Here is a 21979-nt window from a genome sequence, read left to right as displayed (position 1 = left end):
GTATTGTATATAATTATTTCAAAATAATATATTATTTAATTAATTGTTTTAAATAATTTTAGATATATATTATCCGGAGCAGTTTTTTATGGACATGATCATTATATTATAGAGTATGTAAGCCGTGTAAATAGATGGGAAGTGCACAAAGATTTGGCAAAAAAAATTAAAAGTACCCTTAGTTCAACAAAAATAAAACCACATGTAATTTTATATGTGACAGAGTAAAAAAAAGACATGTACAAAATTCAACTATAGCAGTAAGAGATGTCTTTTTTAAATTAAACAAAAAGACAAAAAGGTTATATTTTATTATTTTTAAATTTATATTAAGCGTTTGTTACAAGAAAAATTAAAGTAATAAGAATCAATAATTAATTAAATCAGTTTTATTTTTTTCAATTTTCCTTTTACCAATAATTCTATATAGTGATATGACTCCCGGATCCGGCACCAAAATGAGAAAAAGTTCGCAAAGGATTGAAACAGTCTGGTGGCGAAAAATGTTTTTGATGTATCGACCTGACGTTTTATAATAAATGACGAGAACCATGAACCACGATTTCTAACTTTAATAATTAAAAATGAATAAAGTAAATTTAAAATGAATAAAATTTGAAGATCTGAAAAAAATAATCTATTTATTAGCAAAACAAAATAAAAATTGTTATTAATTAATGTGAGCTTTTATTTGATGACCATGAGCTTATAATATTCAATAACCTATGTTATGTTCCTACAAATATAGAGTAAAAAGAATTAATAAATACATTTAAAAAAATAAATTATTTATTTATGTTTATTGTAATATTGCCATGTATTGCCAAGACTATAAGGGTATTAAACAATTATTCTATATTATATGTTATATATATATTATAATGGACAGTTTATGTGAAAACAAATAGCAGGGTACATCATTGACATTTGTTTGATGTATTTGATAATCTATTCATATGGCCGTCGATGAGCTTTCCTGTAACTATTTCACATTACATAGTTGCAGAATTATTTATACTGCATGAAACCCAGAAAATGTATGCTGATTTAAAATGTATGATATCTTAGTTATTTATTAACAAGATTATGAAATTAAAATATACCAATATGTTATTGATATTGTAGAAAAAAAGAGAATTATTAATTTATTTTAGGTATTTTATTTATTGGAAGTATGTTTATATGTATTTTAATGTTTTGATTTATCGAGTATTGTAGGTTTATGTGCAGGGGGGTGTGGGTGGCTCTGCCGCCCACAACTCTGTGATGCATTCACAGATTTAGCACCCTGCGTTTTAGAGGTCTAGTTGCGCCATTGTAAATAGATAACTTAGAAAACGATAGTTTCGTTGAAGAACCCATAGGTTCAGATACTGAACAAAATTTATAAACAGTTGAACAAGAAGTGATTTCACAAACAATAGTTACTGAAGATGCAGAAAATGAAAAATCTAGTAATAAACTATTATTTAAAAAATCATGAACAAACCGAAAAATGTTACCTAGTGAAGGAGTGGTGGAACCGATGTTGGAATTTCTAAAGACAAGAACTCAACCAAAAAAAATTAATGAGAATACACCTGAACTTTCTTTTTTTTAAAGTATTATACCAGATTTTTTAAAATTAAATGATAAAAATCAACGTCAATTCAAAAAAATTGTATTAAATACCATTGATCAGCTTCTCGACAGCCAAGAAACGTCGTATGAAATGCCAAGATACAATAATGCGCCCCATTCTAATATTATACCTCATTTATCATTTAAATGCTATCATTAACCGCAGCAATTTAATGCGATTCAATACATTGCGAGTTCTCCAGATTTCTCCTCCTCGGATAGTTCAAGTTCTTATATTTTGCATTATAGGTATTACAGATGATTTTTCATTATAATAAATTATCATTTTTATATTGTTAAAAATTTAGTAAAATGAAGTATAACCTTATTAAGTGTTAACTCATTTTATTATAATAATATTATAACAATAAAAAGTAATACATTCAAGAGAATTTGCAAGTCTAAAAGAATTATTTTTATACTACCTGCTATTTTGAATTCTGAGCGGAGCGAACAAATGAAAATGTAAAAAAAGTTGGACAAGTGGGTACTGCTCTGCTATTCAGTAGTTGTCAAGCATGTCGTTGTAATGGTTATGTTATAATTTATTCGAATGATAAATCATTGTATAAGATAAACGAAAATTTTTTTTTTTAAAAACACATCATTGTAAAATCAATACATTATTTCGCTATGCTCCGCTCAGAATCTAGTATCTAATCACTTAGAATTTGTTATTAACTTACCTCAATGTCACCAATAATTTCTCTCCTGGAGTGATACTTATTCTGAAATTAGTATCAGGTTTTCGAATTTCATCGTTAAGTATTTCTAGAATATAATCAAACGTGTCGGTACTCATTCGTGTACAATTTCTAAATTTATATTCGTCATTTCTAAGTTCATGAATAAAACATTTAATTGTATTATTTTCAGTTCGTTTCGAGTTCAAAGGATGAACCCAAAGTTTTTTTTGTTTTCTTCTTTTTCAATTTCTCTTAAAAGAAATCATAAAATAGAAATAGCAAAGTCCTCCTCGTTGGACGCCATTTAGACGACTACTTGATATACTTTGATTTGACTAACTATGTTTTATCTAGTGTGCGACAACAGTGCTTTATTATGACTAAAGCAAAATGACTAAATATGACTTACATTTTCTTCAGTCAATTTTGCTTTACCAGTGTGCGGTCACACTAAGTGCTCCGGATTAGTCGCGCAGATCTGAGCAATGATGTGGTGGCCGCAAACAACGACGCTTGTTCTATCGGAAGCACGACGGGGTACCGATTCTCACACATTTATTTCAATGATATCGTACCAACCATTATCACCACGAGTAACGGCGCTACACAGGATAATTGATATTAACAGAATAGTTCAACGTTCGCACGAAAATATAAAAACGATTTGGATATCCACAATACTATCTTAGATACCGGCTTTAAACTCGAAGAAACAGCAACGTCACCTTCAAAACCCTTTTCCGTCACTATACTATGCTCTGTCCAGCGAGAGAACGTGCCGCGCACCGACCAAATATGGTTCCCCCACGTGACACCCTACTATAGGTGAACCGGTTTTGTGGGCGGGGTAACGCTGAGGGAAGCGCAAAACCAGTGCGTTCTCTCACCGGACAGAGTATAGTTAAAATTTATTTAATAGTGGTTTTTCTTTTGCCAAAATATAGCTTAACAATGCAGTAAGCTATCTGGAACAGATTTGAAGTTGTCTCGGACATACTTAAACCGCAAAATTCAATATAGAGTAAAATTTATGTCAAATAGCAATCTTCCAGTGTCAATGCATGACCTATATAAAAAAAATTCATCAGAGTTGGGTTTTTTTTTGTGTCAACGAACAGTTCGTCGTGCACATGAAAATATATACACGGTTTGGACGGCCAAAATTCAAAATCTCTGCTTTAAACTCTATGAAATAGAAACGTCACTTTCAAAACCCTTTTCTACCGTTATACCGGTTAAAATTTATTTATTCTTGAATTTTTTTCTGCCAACATATAGTTTAACGATGCAATAAACCAAAAGGAACAGATTTGATGTTGTGTAATATATAAGTTGTAAATATATAATTATTGTGTGTTATTAAAATAACACAATCAATTATACATAGTTATTAAGATTACCAAAGCCGTTAACACTATAATATGATGTTTTGCTCTTAAAAAAATCTATAAATCAAAATGTTCTCAAAAGTGTATAGATGAATGTTGTTTGTTGTGAAATCCGGTTCTTATGTAATACGGTTATAACTCAACTGAATGTGCTGGATTGCATGTATTAATATTATAAATGATGAATAAAAAAATAATAATAATATGAACAATATTATTCTATACAATTTTTTTAATTTACATTGTAATCATATATTATTACACTTTAGAACAGAATAAAAAAAATATAATAAATATCATACAATTTTCGTTATTTTCATTCTAATTTTTTAGCTTCTGGGGTTTGACTTTCGGCCACAATCGTCTAGAAGAAACCGGACAAATATTTGAGGGGAAACACGCTAGTGCGCTCAAATCAGCGAATTTCCATGGTCTCAGACATATATTGAACCAAGGACAAAAATAGAGGATTTGCGGAGACTATCAGACCATTAAGTATGCGGTGACCGAGCCTGCAGGGTGGTTCTCGTCGGGCCACGACGATACGACACAGTGCACTAAAACTCACGACCGACCTAGATTCAGCCGGCAGCACTCTCGAAGGAGCAAGAGGATGTTGGATCTCGACGGCGATTATGGCACGCAGCGGCAGCAGCCACAGGACCAGGATCAGGATCAGCTATATAGACGAGTCTAGAGATCGGCTTTTGCCGAAGGACCACCGAAAACGGTGCCCGCGTCCTGGAAACCGACCCGTGTTAGTTCTGTGCGGTCAGCTGGGCGGTTCGGACTAGAAAGCTTTTGGCTGCAGATCGGAGAGGCGTGTCGAGTGCATCGGACCGGGAAATGGTGACTGGAGGAACTTGGTGACTGTGAAATTGATTAAATAATAAGAATTGTGAAGGTGGCGGCTTCAATAGAAACGTGAACAAGGCTTCGAGAACGCCAGCTGGCGCATATTACTGGAAACTTGCAGGTTAGATTTGTATGCTGAAAATAATGAAACGAAATTAAAAATTTTGATTTTTTCCACGATTCTTCGAAATTTTGTTATATTATATTCTATATAGTGACGCTCATTAAAAATTCAATTCATACTACTGTATAGATTCTTACTTATAATATATATATTCTATTAGGTACCATGTATTGTGGTAAAATCGTTACATTTGTTGTAACTCTTCAATAAGTTTACTGCCTTGGATTCACCAAGTGAATTCTTATTCCCTTCAGTTTCACCGTCATTTTGTTCCTCCTCGATCATGTCACCATTTCTGCGGCTCCGAAACTCACTCGGCACACGCACTTCGATCTGTTACCTGGCTTTTTCGTCCGATTCGCCCGGCCGCTTTCGCAAGCACAGAACAAACGCGGGTGGGCCGATTTCCAGTGGACGCGGCAGCATTTCTAGTGCACGGTCCTTCGGCGTAGGCTCATCTATAAACTCGCACCACTGATCCTGATCCTCTGTCGGCGGCTGCTGCTACAAGTGCCGCTGCATGCCATGTTTTATGTTTATCGCCGTTTAGCTCGCATCCTCCTACTCCGCCGGCTGATTCGCGTTCGGCCACATTGTTGTAGTACACTGCGCTAAGTCATCTTCGAGGTCCCAACGAGAACGTAGCCTGGTCACAGCGAAGGCCGCCCGCGCGCCCGTCGGCATCAGCCACATGGCTGACCTGGTCCGATAGCCCACCGCTATAGTCCTCTATTCATCCTTGATACAGTATATCTGGTTAAGCTCCTTTTCGGTTCCACTAACATTACCCGATGATTTGTAACACAGCCAGCGTCTTTCCTCTCGTGTGCCCGGTTTCATAGTGAGTATCCGTAGTTTATTTGTACAACTTTAGTATTTATATAAACAAATCTCATTACTATGGTCCAAGATATTATTATTTTATTCGATTGCAGCCAGGTACCATATATAATCCATGTACGTGTATTTATGTCATATTAATACCTACCTCATAAGTTTTAACTTTTAACTTTTAACATCTTACATTTGTATCATTGTAGCCTGTTGGTATCATTTTATTTTTTGTTATACATATTATTTATTGTATTTAAATATGTGTGCCCGATCTAGTGTGTATCCACAGAATTTTTGTCTTCAACCCTTTTATTTTACAAAAGTGTACATTTTTTATTCGATGAGATCTATACTGCGAAGGTTAAAACTATTTGTGGGAGTGTCACCGTATATAATATTATAATAACCATCGTTACGCGTCGGAGTACAATAACTATACTATATTACTCATATTATTCGTTAGTACCGCAGAACTGCATGTATTTATATTTTTTATAATGCAGACATATTTTTACAGTGAATGATCACTCCGTCCCCTCGAGGTATGCCCATACATGAATCCTAATGATAAAATAATAAAACAAATTTAAATTGTTGTCTGTTGTATGTATAGGTTACCTTTTGCAATTTATGTTAAATAAGTATGAATGAGATCTCTTCCCTCTTCGAAAAATCCTAAAAGCGCTAGGGTCATATCTTCTGCATTATTGTATAAAACGTGTGAAACTATACTTCAAGTACAAGACCTGAAAATATATACATTTTAGTACTAAAACGTCTCTATGATTTGTACGGCGTAAATATAATTAAGTATGTATAATGCACTAAGTACACATAAAGTAGCCGAGGCTCGATTGGCTACCGTTCGCTATTTATTTTGTATGGTTTTGTACACTTTTCTACTAGAAAATCAGTCTCACGCCGTTCAAGTTTTTTTTAGGTATGATCTATAGGTATACTTATGCGCTTTGCACCAGCATCCCAGAATTCTTATTCCAATCATTTCCTCAACGCTGCAGTATAATACATAGATTTATAAGTAGGTTATAGGTAATGGCCAATAGGCACTTAAAACTATATTTTTATTTTTATTTGTTTTAGTCATTCTTCCGAACACGACAAAATATCCCGGTCAAAATATCCCCGACAAAATATCCTCAAATCAAAATATCTCCGAAAAAATATCCCCACAAAAATATTCCATGACATAATATCCCACGTAATTATTAATTCAAAATTTAAAAAAAATATTCGTCAAAAATTAGATACTTATTTATTTATTTATTTATTTATTTATTCAGCCAAAACAGTTTTAATTAAATAATTACAATAAAATACATTAATAATAGCTGATACATATGTCATATACCAACTGAGCTATAAGCTCGTATCTGGTATACGAAGTTCAACAATATTACAGTTAGTTTAATGTAAAATACTAATACAAATAAATTACGATATAAATAAATAAAAATAACATGGTAAAATAGACTTGGAATAAAAAAATATTGTCCGTCAAAAAATTTAAGAATACAAAAATATGGAAATGATTAGTCAAAAATTATACAAAATAAAACACGTACCTATTATAATATTAAGTTATACGCTATTGATTTTAAATATTTATTTTTATTAGTGTCACTATAACCTTTTACAACAGCAACTAGCCGCTCGTCCAAATCTTTATACTTACGCCTTTTTTTCTGTTGAGGCACTCCAGCTATTTGCTATTCCTCACGACACGCTTTGTAGGTAATGAAATAAAATGACAGTATGACACTCTATACTATCATATTCTATCATCAAAATAACGAATAACAAACGTTCACTTTGGAATTTAGATAACGTCCGATTATTACTTCTAATCGCAACTTTTATAATAAAGGTTAACATTTTTAGTTATTATTTAACCGGGAAATTTTTACGCGGGATATTTTGTCATGGAATATTACATTTTGTCCAGACCCATGGCATGGTGACATTATTGAGCGAAAATCATCATATTGCCACAATAGTGAAAATGGTAATAAGTTATAAGTTATAACAATCAATGACTGACGGATCTAGGACATTTTGGCGTGGCCGTTTTGGCGTGGCCGTTTTGTCGTGGCCGTTTTGTCGTGGCCGTTTTGGCATAGCCGTTTTGGCATGAAGCCATTTTGACGAGAAGCTGTTTTGGCGTAAATGTCTCAGGTTATTTATAGTATAAAATAAAAATAAATAAAATAAAATTATTTGTTATCATTTATTCGATTTAAAAAAATTCAATTGATTAAAAAATTTTTAAAAAAATTTAAAAAAATACAAAAAACTTACTAAAAAAACATTATTATTGTAAAGAAATATTATGTGCTACACCTCTTAAATATGTTAAAATGTCTCGTGTATCTGCTTCTTGAACTATTTTTAATAGACGTTTGTCTGTGTCAATGTATTTTTTGAGCTTTTTAGAGGGACTCCTTCCTGATTCCAATTGAAATAAATATGTATCTCTTCCAGCTTGAATCTTTTTTAAGCACGTTATAAATGACCATATTGTAGGATGAACCGTTCCCATTTCAACATTTATTCTACGGTTGGCAGCCTCTGCATGATTATTTGTTCTGTGTTTACCATTTAAAACTCGTTCGTATAAATTCCAAATTGATGGTGGAAATCTAGCAGGTCTCCGTCCACGTCCATTTCGATTTAATCTTCCGATATAATTATCTTCAAACCATTCAAGCAAGGGCTGAAGTTCTTCTGGTAAATATGCATCTAATGCGTCGATTGCCATGTCAATATTGTTGATGCAAACAAATGCAATTGAAATTATCATTTTAACATGAATAGAAAAATCTGCATCGTTATTATATTTTGATATAAGATGCAATTCGCCAATTTTTTTTTTGAAATTTTTTGTGAGATGAAAAAAACAACCATAAATAATAATATTTGGGAAATGTTTTTTCACTGCATTTATAACAGCTAATTCAAAGTCTAATGAAATTGATGTAGGATTTAACCCAGGACATAGATTTATTAACATTTGAAAAAGTTTTTCATACGTTTTTGTATATTTATCAGGCAGTAATGCATATAGAATAGGGTGTACACCATTTAAATATTCAGCAAGTATGACATACACTTGAGTAAAAAGTGGGGGTGAAATTTTAAAAGTCCCATCTCCAAACCATGTCTTAGAGTTTCGTAGAATATCCAAATATCGACGTCTTCCAAAAATTAAAATTCTTTCTGCCCCAGGTCCACTATCAGCTAATAAAAATTGTTCTTCATGCCCTTCAGAAGGTGAATACATTTTATACACTTCAGGTATTTCTAAAGTTATAAGATCCTTCGGTGCTTCAGGTACAGCTTGTATATTGTTTCGTTTTCTTCGAACTTGTTTTTTTAATGCATAATTAGATTGAATTGCTCCCTAAAAAAATTATAAAATAATAATTAATAGGGACCATAATTTAATCTATAATAATATTATGATGTTAAAGGCGAAATAAAGCGAAATAAAGTAAAAATAATATTAATATTACGACTTATTTAATTAATAATTTAAAGTTACAACCTGATCTACCGTATTCGATAATATAATCAATATTAATATTGATATTTATAATATATATTATATTAGTAGTATATATATATACGGGATGTCTCAAGAAGATCTGACAAATGAAATAACTTTTGTTCTAATCAATATTTTAAAAAAAAATAATGTTTCTTACATAAACTAGATTGTAGTTTACCTAATGAGAATATTGATATTTAAAAGATTGTAGAAAAATCAGCCACTGGACTTAAAAAAATGTTTTTACCATCTAAATTTTTTTTTTAATTAGATTCACAAATTGGCTATTTTCGAATATTTTGGAAATTTTTTTATCAATTTTTTAGTTTTTTATTTTCAGTATTGCAAAAAATTATATTTAATTTTTTTTTTAAAAATATTGATTAGAACAAAAGTTATTTCATTTGTCAGATCTTCGTGAGAAACCCTGTATATATTGTAGGTAGTATATTAAATTACACCTACTTTAGCTGCTTCTGATAATCCGGCCAGACATTCATTTATGACATTTGATGTGGATTCCGTGGTTTCAGCTGCACGTCGTTTTATACGGTTAACTGCTATATTTCCTTCGATTTTTGGTGCTTCAGAATCATGAGTATGTTCATTTATTGATTTTATTATTTCAATATCGTCTACTGTTGTGTGTACCCGAGCTTTGCATTCATTTTTGTTTCGGCAACGCCAAAAATGACGTTCTCCATCACTACTTAATGCATCAAATAAATACATATAACCATTGTTCACTAAAACATCTCGTTCTTTCGTGGATTCAATTAATTTTGACATTATAAATAAATATTAATTAATTTAATAATTTAATAAAACTCACTACTTGTATAAAAGATTTAAATGTATATTAAAAGTAAAAACTCACTATTTGTGTGAAATATTTATGCTGTATCTAGCTAAGAATATTAAAGGACAACAAATAATAAACTTATCGCACGACAGACAAGAAACGACAACGGGTACAAATCATTCAAAACGTAGATAATCGATCTAATCGATAGTATACGTTTTGACTGGTCAACTGGTTAATTTTAACTTTAGTTAAAAACCCACTTACAACTTATCATTTAATTCCAACAATACGTATACAATAAATACTATCAAAAAATAAAAATATACTTATACAATGGTAAATTAGTTAATATGAGACCTGAGACATTTACGCCAAAACGGCTTTACGTCAAAATAGCTACATGCCCAAACGGCTACGCCAAAATGGCCACATCAAAACGGCCACGCCAAAACGGCCACGCCAAAATGTCCCATTCCGATGACTGACGGATTAGGATTTGGTGATATGAGAAATTCTTACATTAATATTGACATTTTTTATATATATATATAGATTAGGGCTATACCACACTTGCCACCACAACGGATTCCAAAATTTCCCGAATACTTCCACATTTTTGGGGGTTTTCTGGCAATCACAAGGCTGGCAACTCTTATGGGCATACTGAACCGAATTGTTCAGTTAGTGGGTTATGTTCGACAATACTGGTTAACAACAGTACGTCCATTTGGGTTTACTGTTTATAGTGTAAACATCTGTTCCAATAATTATGTAGAAAGTTTTCACAGCATGCTAAAGTCCACCATAGGCCTACATCCCCCAGTCTGGACCTTTTACGGTAATTTATTTTTATAAAAATATATAATTGACATCTAGAATGATGATGGATTTTTAATAATATTTTGCAGATCGATTACGTTCCATTGAAAGTAGAGTACGCAGGGAAACCTTTACAAACAATCAACGGCCAGCGAGTAAGGCTATAAAAGTTATCAATACATTGTATACCTACTCTAGTTACTACAATCTAAATATCAATATTATAGGAAATTTAAATAACATTGAGGCGCCTATGAAAATTCAAGGTAAATATATAGAAATAGAATGTGGTCATAAATATATTGTGTCTTAACTAAATATAACTTTTTTGTTTGTATGATTAGCAAATAATGAAGACCGAAATGAGCCACTTGACCTACCCGTGTCAAAACGAAAGTATGCTTTAGAATATTTCTATAAGTAAAATGTAGGAGATTGATCTTTACCCAATCGAAATTGTACCAATGTTCCAAGTTTGTTGCAAGGTGGTTTGGACGAAAGACAACAACAAGATTTGCGGTGGACTGTCAGACAGGACGTCGTACGGCGATTGAGACTACATGTTGTCGTTAGGCCGCAACGGCCTGCTTTTCAGCCGGCAATACTGTTGACGGAGCAAGATGATATGATCAACGGCGAGAACTATGACATGCAGCAACAGGCATACAAGCAAGATCATGTAAAGCAATAAGTAGGTAATAACGTGTTCGAACACGGAACACTTGCATTTTTGCTGCCAGCACTTCATCATTAAGGCTTCTTCAAGCTGCGCTGCGGGCGTAGAGACTTCAATGAACGGCACTATTCCTCCTAGTGAGCCATCGAGTTCACCGGTGATCTTGCCGCCGGCCCGGTTGTTTAATTGTGCCTGCCGCTGTGCAAATCTCGTGTAATCACAAGACTTGTGTTTTTGTCGTTGCTGCAATCAGCCGGCATCACCAGAATCATAAGCAAGTAATCGATTTTTTGTTTTCCGTCTTAGAGGTTGACCACAACGCAGCGTCGTGATGTACGTTCACCGCCTGAGTGCCTCCGCAATACTTCGTGTGATCACGATACGTGATAATATCGTATTTTTCATTGTTGTTATCAGCCTACATACCCAATTTGTCAAAATACCTACTCATCAATTATATTATTGTGAGGGCCATCAGGTTTTGCCGGTTTTGGTTTCCGTCGTGACTCGTGGTGTTTCGGGAAGTGCCGCCAACTTGTGTGGTATATACTCGCGGTATCCACTCGTCGAGCAGTCGCAGTGGTTTCCACTCGTCGAACAGCCGCAGTGATTTTCTTTCGTAGACTGAAGTCCGAGAGAAGCAAGAAGACGCCTGTCCGCTATCGCAGTTTCAGCGAGGTACCGCCACTAGTGGCTATCGGTGGCGGCTTGAGTTTCATAACTCAAGTTTATAAACAACCCACCCACCAACTACATTTACTAGGGCCAATGTAATATTTTTAGGTTCTTCTTTAGTTAAATTTGTCATTAACTTTTACAATTTATGATATAGATACACTTATTTTTTACTTGAATGATCAATCTTCTGTTATGAATTTTAAATAAACCTGTTAAACTTAAGCATTTTGTTTCCCGATTTTCGGGGCAGGAGCAGTCGTTCCTAGTATTCTTATAATAAGCCGCCTCTGGTGGTTTTTGCCGTGGTCAAGGTCATATGTTTTATATAAAGTTCTCCTCTTGTTCAGTGGGGCACACCAAATTGTATTTTATATGAAGTCGTCGCTGTAGTATTTAGTTCTTGAGGATTATTGTTTGGTTTTGACTTTTAAGTAATCACACTATCGTAATGTAATGTTTGGAACGTGTAAATTGTGTATGTCATAATATCAACGTTTACAATTACATATATTGATTTTGGGCATAGGCGTGCGCACGGGGGCAGCAGAGGCAGCACATGCTGCCGCAGGACTTTCTTTGGGGCTACCGCGGCCGGCAAATATTGAATAATGGACCTCGCTAAAATTATATTTCCAAAAAAAAAATAACCATTGTAGATAAAAAAAATTATAAAATTGTATTATGTGCGCGCCCTACATAACATTTTCCAATGTTACAAACTTCTATAAATATTGAAGTTGAGTTGAATTTGAAAGGTTCGAAAAATAAGATTCAATAATACTAGAATAAGTGTGTTTTCATAAACACTAGATTTAGATTAGATTTTAAATATTAGAAAGTTAATTAGTATTAAATGCTGGATAAACTCACAATAACTAAAATTTAAATAGAGTATCATATATAAAATGTATTGAACCTAAATCTATAAACATTAATATTAGGTTACCAAGTTAACACTTTGCATACATTGAATTTAAATTAAATAGTAAATATGTTTACTTAAGTATTTATTTAATGCTTAATAAAATTTCTTCCACATTATTACACAAAAGATGTATATAATAATAATATATAGGTATATATAGTAATAATATAATAATAATAAAGAGAAACAATCCGAAATGTGTAAAATTACGTGAATAAAATCTTCAATTCCGGTTTCGGCTAAAAATATGTGGATATACCAACAACTAAAAATAATTGTCATGCATTATCATTAACATTATTGCTAACAGGGTTCCTGCGCCGCTCGCTGCTATTAGGTTCGTACATTATCTGCACGTCAATATTTACGCAACGGTCAATGTCATTGATGGGTTCGACTTTCGACTCAACAATTCGTGAAATAATAATGTGCCTCTCCCGCGACTATGCAGCGTGAGCCTCGTCACGAAAAAAGTGGGCTCCATCTCTGGAGTGTTGGTTACGTTTTACTTTTACTGCGACGGCCTCTTAAACCTAAGGTGTTATCCGGCGTATAGTATAGGCAAAATAGGTACGCATGAAACTTGGTGTGGTTAAACGAATGTTTGGAATTTTCGGCAATTCGGGATCGAGTATATTCTTATGCATTGAGTTTTTAGTAATAAAAGTATATCGTATATGCTTTTATGTCACACAGTTAACAGATAGTCCATGGCAATAGTCATTGAATTTAACTAATTTAAGACTATAATAGGTAAATGTAAGCCCCAAAATAATATGAAAACAAACTCATACGCTCTCAACTTGATTATGGTTGCTTCTTTTCTGGATCGGCTTCTTCTCTAATTGACAAAAGTTTAACAAACTTCAAATCTACTGCCTTAGAACCACTATGGGTTATGTAATTTCAACTCCTTGCCCTGATATTGAAGTCGAATTTATATTTGCCCTCCTTTCAATATTGAATTTCGACGGCTTGCTGGCAAATTTATGTTGAAATCTCTATCCCGTGGTAATCATTTCATATTTGACTTTAATTTTTCACTGTATCTCAATTGGCGCTATGTCTGTACATCTACACCAGTTTTATCTTATTTGTTTATAAATTGTTGCCATTTTACAAATAATGAAAATAAGGTAAAATTATGCATTAAATCGTCGCGTGTTTTCATAAAAAAATTATAGCTTAGAACGAATGTTTAGAGTTGAATATATTGTATGTTTATAGTTTACGCACTTAAAAACTACTTGGCCGATTTTTTGATTCGTGGACATAAAGGCATAAATAGGCTTCGGGTGAAATGCATGGCGCTATCTTGTGGTTTAGTTGCACTATAAATGTTTGGCGCCTGGAATATATTGAAATGCAGTATCTGTCCATACAAGGTTTCTTATCACTAGTCGTACGAATTACGATTTACAAAAATACTGTAATCTCTATAGTTTATATCTATCTATCTTTACTGTCTTGTCTTTAGTACTTTAGTGAGTTTAGTCACCCAATTACACAGTTCACACCCAACTAACGTCAAATTAATTTATTATTTTGGCTAACTACTAAGTGTAATATTTAAGTATCAAGTATCAAGTGTTATCACTTCTTGTATTATTAATCGACTTTATTAATCGTAATTCGTAAATCTGTCCTTAATTTAGATATAAACAGAAAATTACATGTTATTTATTATTTATTAGTATTTTATTATTTATTTCCGGATTGCGCAATATCATTATATTATTTTTTATAAACATTCAACAACAGTTGTTGTTTTGTTCACGGTTAATATTAGTAATATCTTGTGTCTGGCGAATACGTACTAAACAAATTGGTTGTTTTTGGAGTTATTAAGGTAATTTTACTTTGTATTTATCTTAATATGTTACCTACTTTGAAAATCATATTATTTTTAGTATTAACCATTGGATGTTATTAGATGCAATTTTTTCTAGTAGAATTATTAGTATTAACTATCTAGTATGAATTTCATATCCATTATTATTTTTATATACTTCATACTGATAATAGAATTTGTTAATTAAACATCATCATATTCTGTTGATAAAAAAAAATTCCAATCCTATAAATATCAAGTATAATTTCAACATTCCTGCAACATATTCCATGAGTACAATTAGTAATGGTTACAATGTTAAATAGTAGTTAATTCATTTTAACATTCTATATATTATATAATTAACTTTTTAGTGTGAAATATTATAATTTATAGTCTACCTACTACAGAGGATTTAAATTAATGTGATTATAAATATCTTTAAACATGTTTTTAATTACAGGTTATACATATAAGCAGATAAAACAGTTTTAATGGATCCATCAGTTCTAACGACATTAAAAATTTTATTAATTGGTCAAAGCGGAGTTGGAAAATCATGGTAAACTATTTTTGATTTGAATTGAGAAAAAAAAATCCCCAGTTTAAAAATCATCAATTTTTATTTTTTTCTTAATTACCATTTGATATAAACTAAAAATGTAAATACTACATATGTAAACAACCCTAGTATATTATACTTGAAAATGTCCAGTACTTGATTGAATATATGCATACTTCTACAATGAAACTTATACCATTATAAAAGATCAGAAAATTCAAATGTACTAAAATAATATATTATACAGTTTAATATGAAATTGTAATTTGTGAAGTAAATCATTGTACATGTACTGCCCTACAATCACACTAAATGAATCACTTATTCTATATAAAAACCAAGTCGATTATCTGGGATTAATAATCACACAAGATAAAAGCTAATTTTTTTATTAAAAAATAAATAAATCCTTGTGATTTTACAACATTTTCATACTTATCATCCCTCAAGTTCCAACGTTTGCTTATGTAAATTAAGTTAATTCAATTAAGAGTGTTTCAGCTGTGAGACTTCCCTCTGAAGTTTAATTTTATTATTGTCAATACCATTGTTTCCTTAAATAAATGTTCAATTACTTATTGTTTATAATACATAAATAATATTCATAAATACATTATTAAGTATTAGTTAATAAAAAATATGTTTGTACTTTGTGCTACTGTCACATACTTGCATGTACTATAAAAACCTTCTGCCTCTTATTTTTACATTTTACTTATTTCAAGTACAATATTATAAGTTATATTTTAACATAATTAATTGTTCAGTGGCCTTAATAACAATTTATACTATTTTAGTTTTGTTTTTAAAAAATGTATACAATTGATGTTATAATTTTTTTGTTCATTAATTAATAATTTGTATTTTTGTATTTATATGCAAATTTTTACATTTATTTTATGTTCAATACTTCTAGTATATTTAAGTAAAACATAATGTTAATTTAATATAATTATATTTGTTTTTAGTTTGTTATGCAGATTTACAGATGATACATTTAATGTGGACAATGCAGTCACTATTGGTGTAGATTTTAAAATGAGAAAAATCACTGTTGATAATAATAATATTAAGTTAGCTTTATGGGTAAGTGATTAAATATTTGTAAAATATTTAAATATATGAGCCAATAGATTTATTTTAAATGATTTTTTAGGACACAGCTGGACAAGAAAGGTTTCGTACGCTCACTCCAAATTATTACCGCGACGGTCAAGGTGCTGTACTTGTTTATGATGTTTCAAACCGAGATTCATTTACATGTTTAGAAACATGGATTAATGAACTTAATAGATATTCTACCAAAACTAATATTATTAAAATGGTTGTTGGTAATAAAATTGATAGGGTAAGTATTTATAATGTATAATACAATATGTATTTGTGGATAAACTTATATTTTATTTATCAAAGTGTAACAGAATTACAGAATTTTTATTCTTTAAATTTAATGAATTGCACTTATTTTCTAAATTAAAAAAAAAATTGAGCAATTTGTTCATAATTTGTATTAGTTTATAATTACTCTTTGTAAAATATACTGTGTGTAGTGTGTACCATGTAGTTAACTAACGAGTCAAGGGCAGATCCAGCTTGTATTTACGGTAGGGGCACTTTATAGGAAAAATTATGTTATATAGATAAAGCCCCCCCCCCACAAAAAAAAAACAATATGATAAAAATATATGTTTTTAACATTTATTTTTATATCTTATAAAATATTATTTTATTTTTTATAATTTATCTATAAATGGAACTCAACTTAATGCTTTTATTACATTTGTAAAATAAAATCTAATTTTCTATTCTTTGTTTTCGATAATCTGTCAATCACATATATTTATGTCTATATCTTCTGTTTTGTGTGCATGAATAACAGCCAAATCTGATAATCTGTCTTCTGACATCCTACAACGCATCCATGTCTTAATCCTTTTAAGTGACGATAAACTCCTCTCTGCCGAAGCAACACTTACTGGTAGAGTAGTCAAAACTGTGACAAGCATATTAATTAGTGGAAATATTTCTTTATCACATTTTATTAGAGACTAAAGCTGAATTGAATTTGGTATGTCAGAATTTTTTTATTGCCACTGTTGGTTCCACCACTGTAATTCTCCTTTTAATTTAATAGTTAAATCTTCTTCGTTGACAATTTGTTTGTTCATTTCTTCGACTTTGCCAAATTCGGCTTGTATAGTCGTATGACAATCTCACCCAATAACATGCTGTGACAGGGATGGAGGGACTCATGTGTATTGCCGTATGCCTGCATCGGTCAATTAAATTTAGTAATAACAAACAGAATTACAATAAAGAACATGTATACTGACTACCAAAAACCGAGCCTTAGATAATGAACAATGATCGCATGTTCGCATTCTTAGTGTTTACAAACATTTATTTTTATAGATTAACGACAATACATAGATTTCAATACTAAAATGTTAAATATTATTTTTTCCAACAGGGGTGGCACTCGCCTCCAGTGCCACCCCCCTGGATCCGTCCTTGTGACAAGTTTTACCATTAATGTTTTTATGAAACATGATTCAATGATATATTTGAGATATATTAAACTTCTGTGTCTACATTATAAATTATATTATTAACAGTGATCATAATAATAATATTAATTTTTAATCATAGGAAAGACAAGTCACTCGAGAAGAAGGTATTGCTTTTGCTCGTCGCCATCAAACATTATTTATTGAAACTAGTGCTAAAACAAAAGAAGGCGTTTATATGGCTTTTGAAGAATTAGTTAGAAAAGTAAGTTAATATTTAATAAAGTATTCAAATTTATTAGTGTCCGATCAATATACAACAATATCTTATTAATATAAATAAACTTAGTTACAAAATATTTATTGAAAATTTACTTTTATGGTTAAAATCGTAAATTCATTGTTTTTTTATTCTTAAATTATCAAGTAATATTTTGTCTTTCTATTGAATAATCATTCTGCTTATTATATATCAAGTTTTCCCATAATATTAGTAATTAAAAAAAACAATTTTACATATTGCTTGACTCTAAATATGTATTTATATAATAGATAATAAATACACCGAGCTTATGGGAAAAGCTTGAAGATGCCAATGTGGTTCGGTGTAATGATGATCATTCAGTATCGGAGCAAAAATATTGTTATTGTTGACTCTTTAACCAACAAAATATTCATGTAAGGTTATATTGTGTTATTGTACAACTAGTCTAATACTTTGTAGGTATATGATATATTATTTGTAGCATAGAAGGAATATGCTACAAATGACAAAGTAATTAGAACATATTTTATTTTGTTTTTATTATTGCACTTTAAAATAATTTTAAGGTTGCATTTTTGGTTGTTAACATTCAAAAATGATTAAACTAAATACTATGGATTACTAATGAAATAAACATATTGTAATTGGTTACTTTTACCTGAGAATAAAAGTTATTTTGTGCTTATATTATTGATTATAGATAGAACAATCTATAATCAATTGATAAATATCATGTATACTATAATATTATGTAATATAAATTATAATTTATTAAAAATGCATCATTTTATAATAATTCATTCTATTGGCCTTTATTTTACAGTGATTATCATTTATCTTAGAAATTTGACAGGATTTGTCAAAAATTGTTTGAATTCGATTGTTGAATCCCGAAAATTTGCAAATTATTTTTCAATTAGAAATTCATAAAAATGTTCCTTTTCATAACTAATATTTGAATATTTAAAAGGGAATTCATAAGTTTTTCTTATCATATCTTTATCAAAAAAAGGTGAACCCGAAAGTTCCTATCCATGAATTTTAATGATTTGATTATTTATACATGTATCCTAGGCAGACCAGATTTAACACATCTTTGACCATGACATACTTGACAAGTATTGTACAGCTGAACTATACCCACTTGTCCACACAAGTATTCATTTTAGTTTTTCATTTTTTTTCCTCGCCTTAATTTTGTTTGTTTGATCCTGAAAAAGTGTGTAACTGTGTTAGTAACTTGAAAAATATCACCATTAATTACATTAAAAAAAGGCGATAAATCCCTGCCTTGCCGTTTTTCGGTATGTAATCGATGAATAGATGATAGTCAATAGTTAATTCCTATCCTATCATATTCACAGTTTTTTTAAAACATGTTTTAAATAAAAGTCGTTTAAACAACTAGACAATCTTAATTATTTTTCTGTCCGGCTCTGGTTTGATGTTTAAAAGTGATAAGTTGTTTTATTTAAAATGGAAGCTGGAAGGTTTAGGGGAGGAATTTGATATATTTTTGTTGATTTGTTGCTGGACCATTAAAACAAAACAATTAGTAACATTGGTCTTGAGAGTTATTTTTAAATTAATTTTTTTGCTCCCAGTTTTATTCGAAATTGTACGATCATATTAGTTAGGATACGAAATTAGAGCAGTGGTTCCCAAACTTGTTTTCGAGGGTCTCCATTTTTGGACTAAATTTATCCACGTTGCCCTGCCGTAAATATCTCAAAAAATTAACATAAAAAACTCTTATTTTCATTGATATCAGTTTCTATTTGATCAGTCTGAATAAGAATACACGAAATAAATTGTTTTTGCAAGACTTGATTTGAAATTAACAAAAATTACAACAAATTATAAATAAAGGCACGGTGTCCTTGGAAAGGGCTCGTGGTGCACAGTGCCACAGTTTGGGAACTGCTAGTCTAGAGCTAAAAACTGTATCCTGTGTAATAGAAAGCAGTTACAGCAATGTATTGTGTATTTGTAAATTTGTAATTTAAACAATTTAAATGGACATATATAATTTATTTTTCTTCTAAATCAACAACATTTGGATTATTATTTGTTTTTTTTAAACTACTGTCAAAAAAAACTTGAAAATGTTGTAGAAAAGGTTCCTCGTAAGTTTTTGTTAGTGGAAATTAAAAAAAATATTGAGCGTTAATCCACAATAATTTTTTATGAGCGTTTGAATTCAAAATTTAAGAAAATTCGTAAAAATCCAGAAACAAATTATTTTTAGTTAGAATAATACATAAAATTGTGTGCACGATTTTTCACAAATTTATACATATAAAGTTACACACCGGTAAGCTACACGTATAGATCTCAAAAATTATTTTAAATTATTGTAGTTTAGCTCAAGTATTGGTAGTTCACTGTTCACTTACGAGTCATTAGTCGTTACGACGTTAAAATACGACGTATCTAGGAAAAAAATCACCAAAGCAACTGTTGGATTCAGCTGTTCTTAATTAATAATGATAAAAAAATAAATAATATAGCATTTGAATGATAATATTTATTATAATATCTTGGTCAGTGACTTCTGAGAACTCACTATAAAAAAAAATAACGATAGTGATTACTAATCACTGATTGATGACAACAATATTAACTTCGTTTTATATTATAAATAAAAATATGAATATGAAATTGTTATCGTTATACATGTATACTTATGTAGCCGTAAATGTTTATTTATTTTCGTCGATTTAATAATAAATACTAATTATTATTTATAATTTAATTAATTTGTTAAATTTAATAATATGGAATTGTATGATGCGTGAATTGCAAAGAGTGGTACCGGCAACGGGCCATGGTAAGACCGTCGTCTATCGGTGGCGAGATAACAAAAAAAAAGGAGGGATATAATAGTAGATTTAGCGATTTGGTGTTTTATTTGCTCGAAGTATACACTTATTTTTATTAGTTTTGAAATACTTTGTATAGTAATAAATCTTACCAAAGCTTTGCTTTCCGAGTAATAGGTATACAGAAAAATGATTATGATTGATAATATTTTTAATTTCTATTTTAGTCCATTCATCTAAAGTGTCTAGATTGGTATGAATACATACTTAGAATTATATCCATAGATAAAGATAAATATAACCGAGCTGAAAATTATCTAGATGAGATGAAAGGTAATCAATTTTAATCTTGATAAGTTATCTAGATATTTCCCATAACTGTTAGTCAATGGGGTCAGTCTGCATTTTTTATTTACGTATTATAATATAGGTACCTATATAAGTAGTCTTTTATTATTTATAAACTATTTGCTTGAGGGAATTTTTTTTGGGTTTCGTATTTACCCTTACGACTCCGTTACTGAAAACGCTTACCGCTCCACATGATGAATTCCCGCTTTTTTATTTTGATTTCATACTGATTGTAAATATTATTTAACTATTAACTCTTGGAGGAAAACATATAATTTATATTTATAATTTAAGTTAAAGTTAAAACCACATAGTCAATACATTTATTTAAATATGACCATATATATCATAGAATTTTTCTATGTTTAAATTATAATAAAATTTTTGTTTTTTACTTAAATTTCTTTTTAAGTTTTTTTTAAGGTTAGCTTCTTATCGTTTACTAAATATTGTACGCAACTTCATGCCTTAGTTTTAAAAATTGGAAAAGCTCGTGTCTTACTTTTTAAAGCTTGATACGTCTGCTGCCCTGCTGCCTATTTATTAATTGGTGTTTCTATTTTCGTGAAAATACTTTTTTAAATACATCTTGTGTTGTGTCAACTGTATTCAGGTATGAGTATATCGCCAACGTGTAACGATCATAGTTTTGTGTCATTGCTCTAC

The 21979-nt window shown here is 30.6% G+C and overlaps 2 protein-coding genes and 1 long non-coding RNA gene across 3 annotated transcripts; 1 reads left to right on the top strand and 2 right to left on the bottom strand.

The window, feature by feature from the left end:
* Positions 1–7836: 7836 nt before the first annotated feature.
* Positions 7837–8923, bottom strand: LOC111027983. The gene has a single exon (XM_022306499.1). It carries the CDS (start codon positions 8803–8805, stop codon positions 7837–7839), a length of 969 nt encoding a protein of 322 aa, XP_022162191.1. The 5' UTR covers positions 8806–8923.
* A 5486-nt stretch (positions 8924–14409) lies between these two features.
* LOC111028019 (ras-related protein Rab-18-B-like) lies at positions 14410–18797 on the top strand. Its single transcript, XM_022306550.1, has 6 exons — positions 14410–14824; positions 15270–15368; positions 16337–16454; positions 16525–16716; positions 18018–18140; positions 18428–18797. Exons 2-6 carry the CDS (start codon positions 15301–15303, stop codon positions 18527–18529), a joined length of 603 nt encoding a protein of 200 aa, XP_022162242.1. The 5' UTR covers positions 14410–14824; positions 15270–15300; the 3' UTR covers positions 18530–18797.
* On the bottom strand, positions 18711–21612 carry LOC111028020. The gene is made up of 2 exons (XR_002603866.1): positions 21115–21612; positions 18711–19351 (listed from the first exon to the last, which is right to left on the bottom strand). It is a non-coding gene; the product is annotated as an uncharacterized LOC111028020 (long non-coding RNA).
* Between the last annotated feature and the right edge of the window lie 367 nt (positions 21613–21979).

This window comes from Myzus persicae, unplaced genomic scaffold (assembly GCF_001856785.1).
Source record: "Myzus persicae strain clone G006 unplaced genomic scaffold, MPER_G0061.0, whole genome shotgun sequence".
Classification (NCBI taxonomy): Eukaryota; Metazoa; Arthropoda; class Insecta; order Hemiptera; family Aphididae; genus Myzus; species Myzus persicae.
Note: the sequence above shows the minus strand (reverse complement) of the source record. Positions and strands in the feature narration are given on the sequence as shown.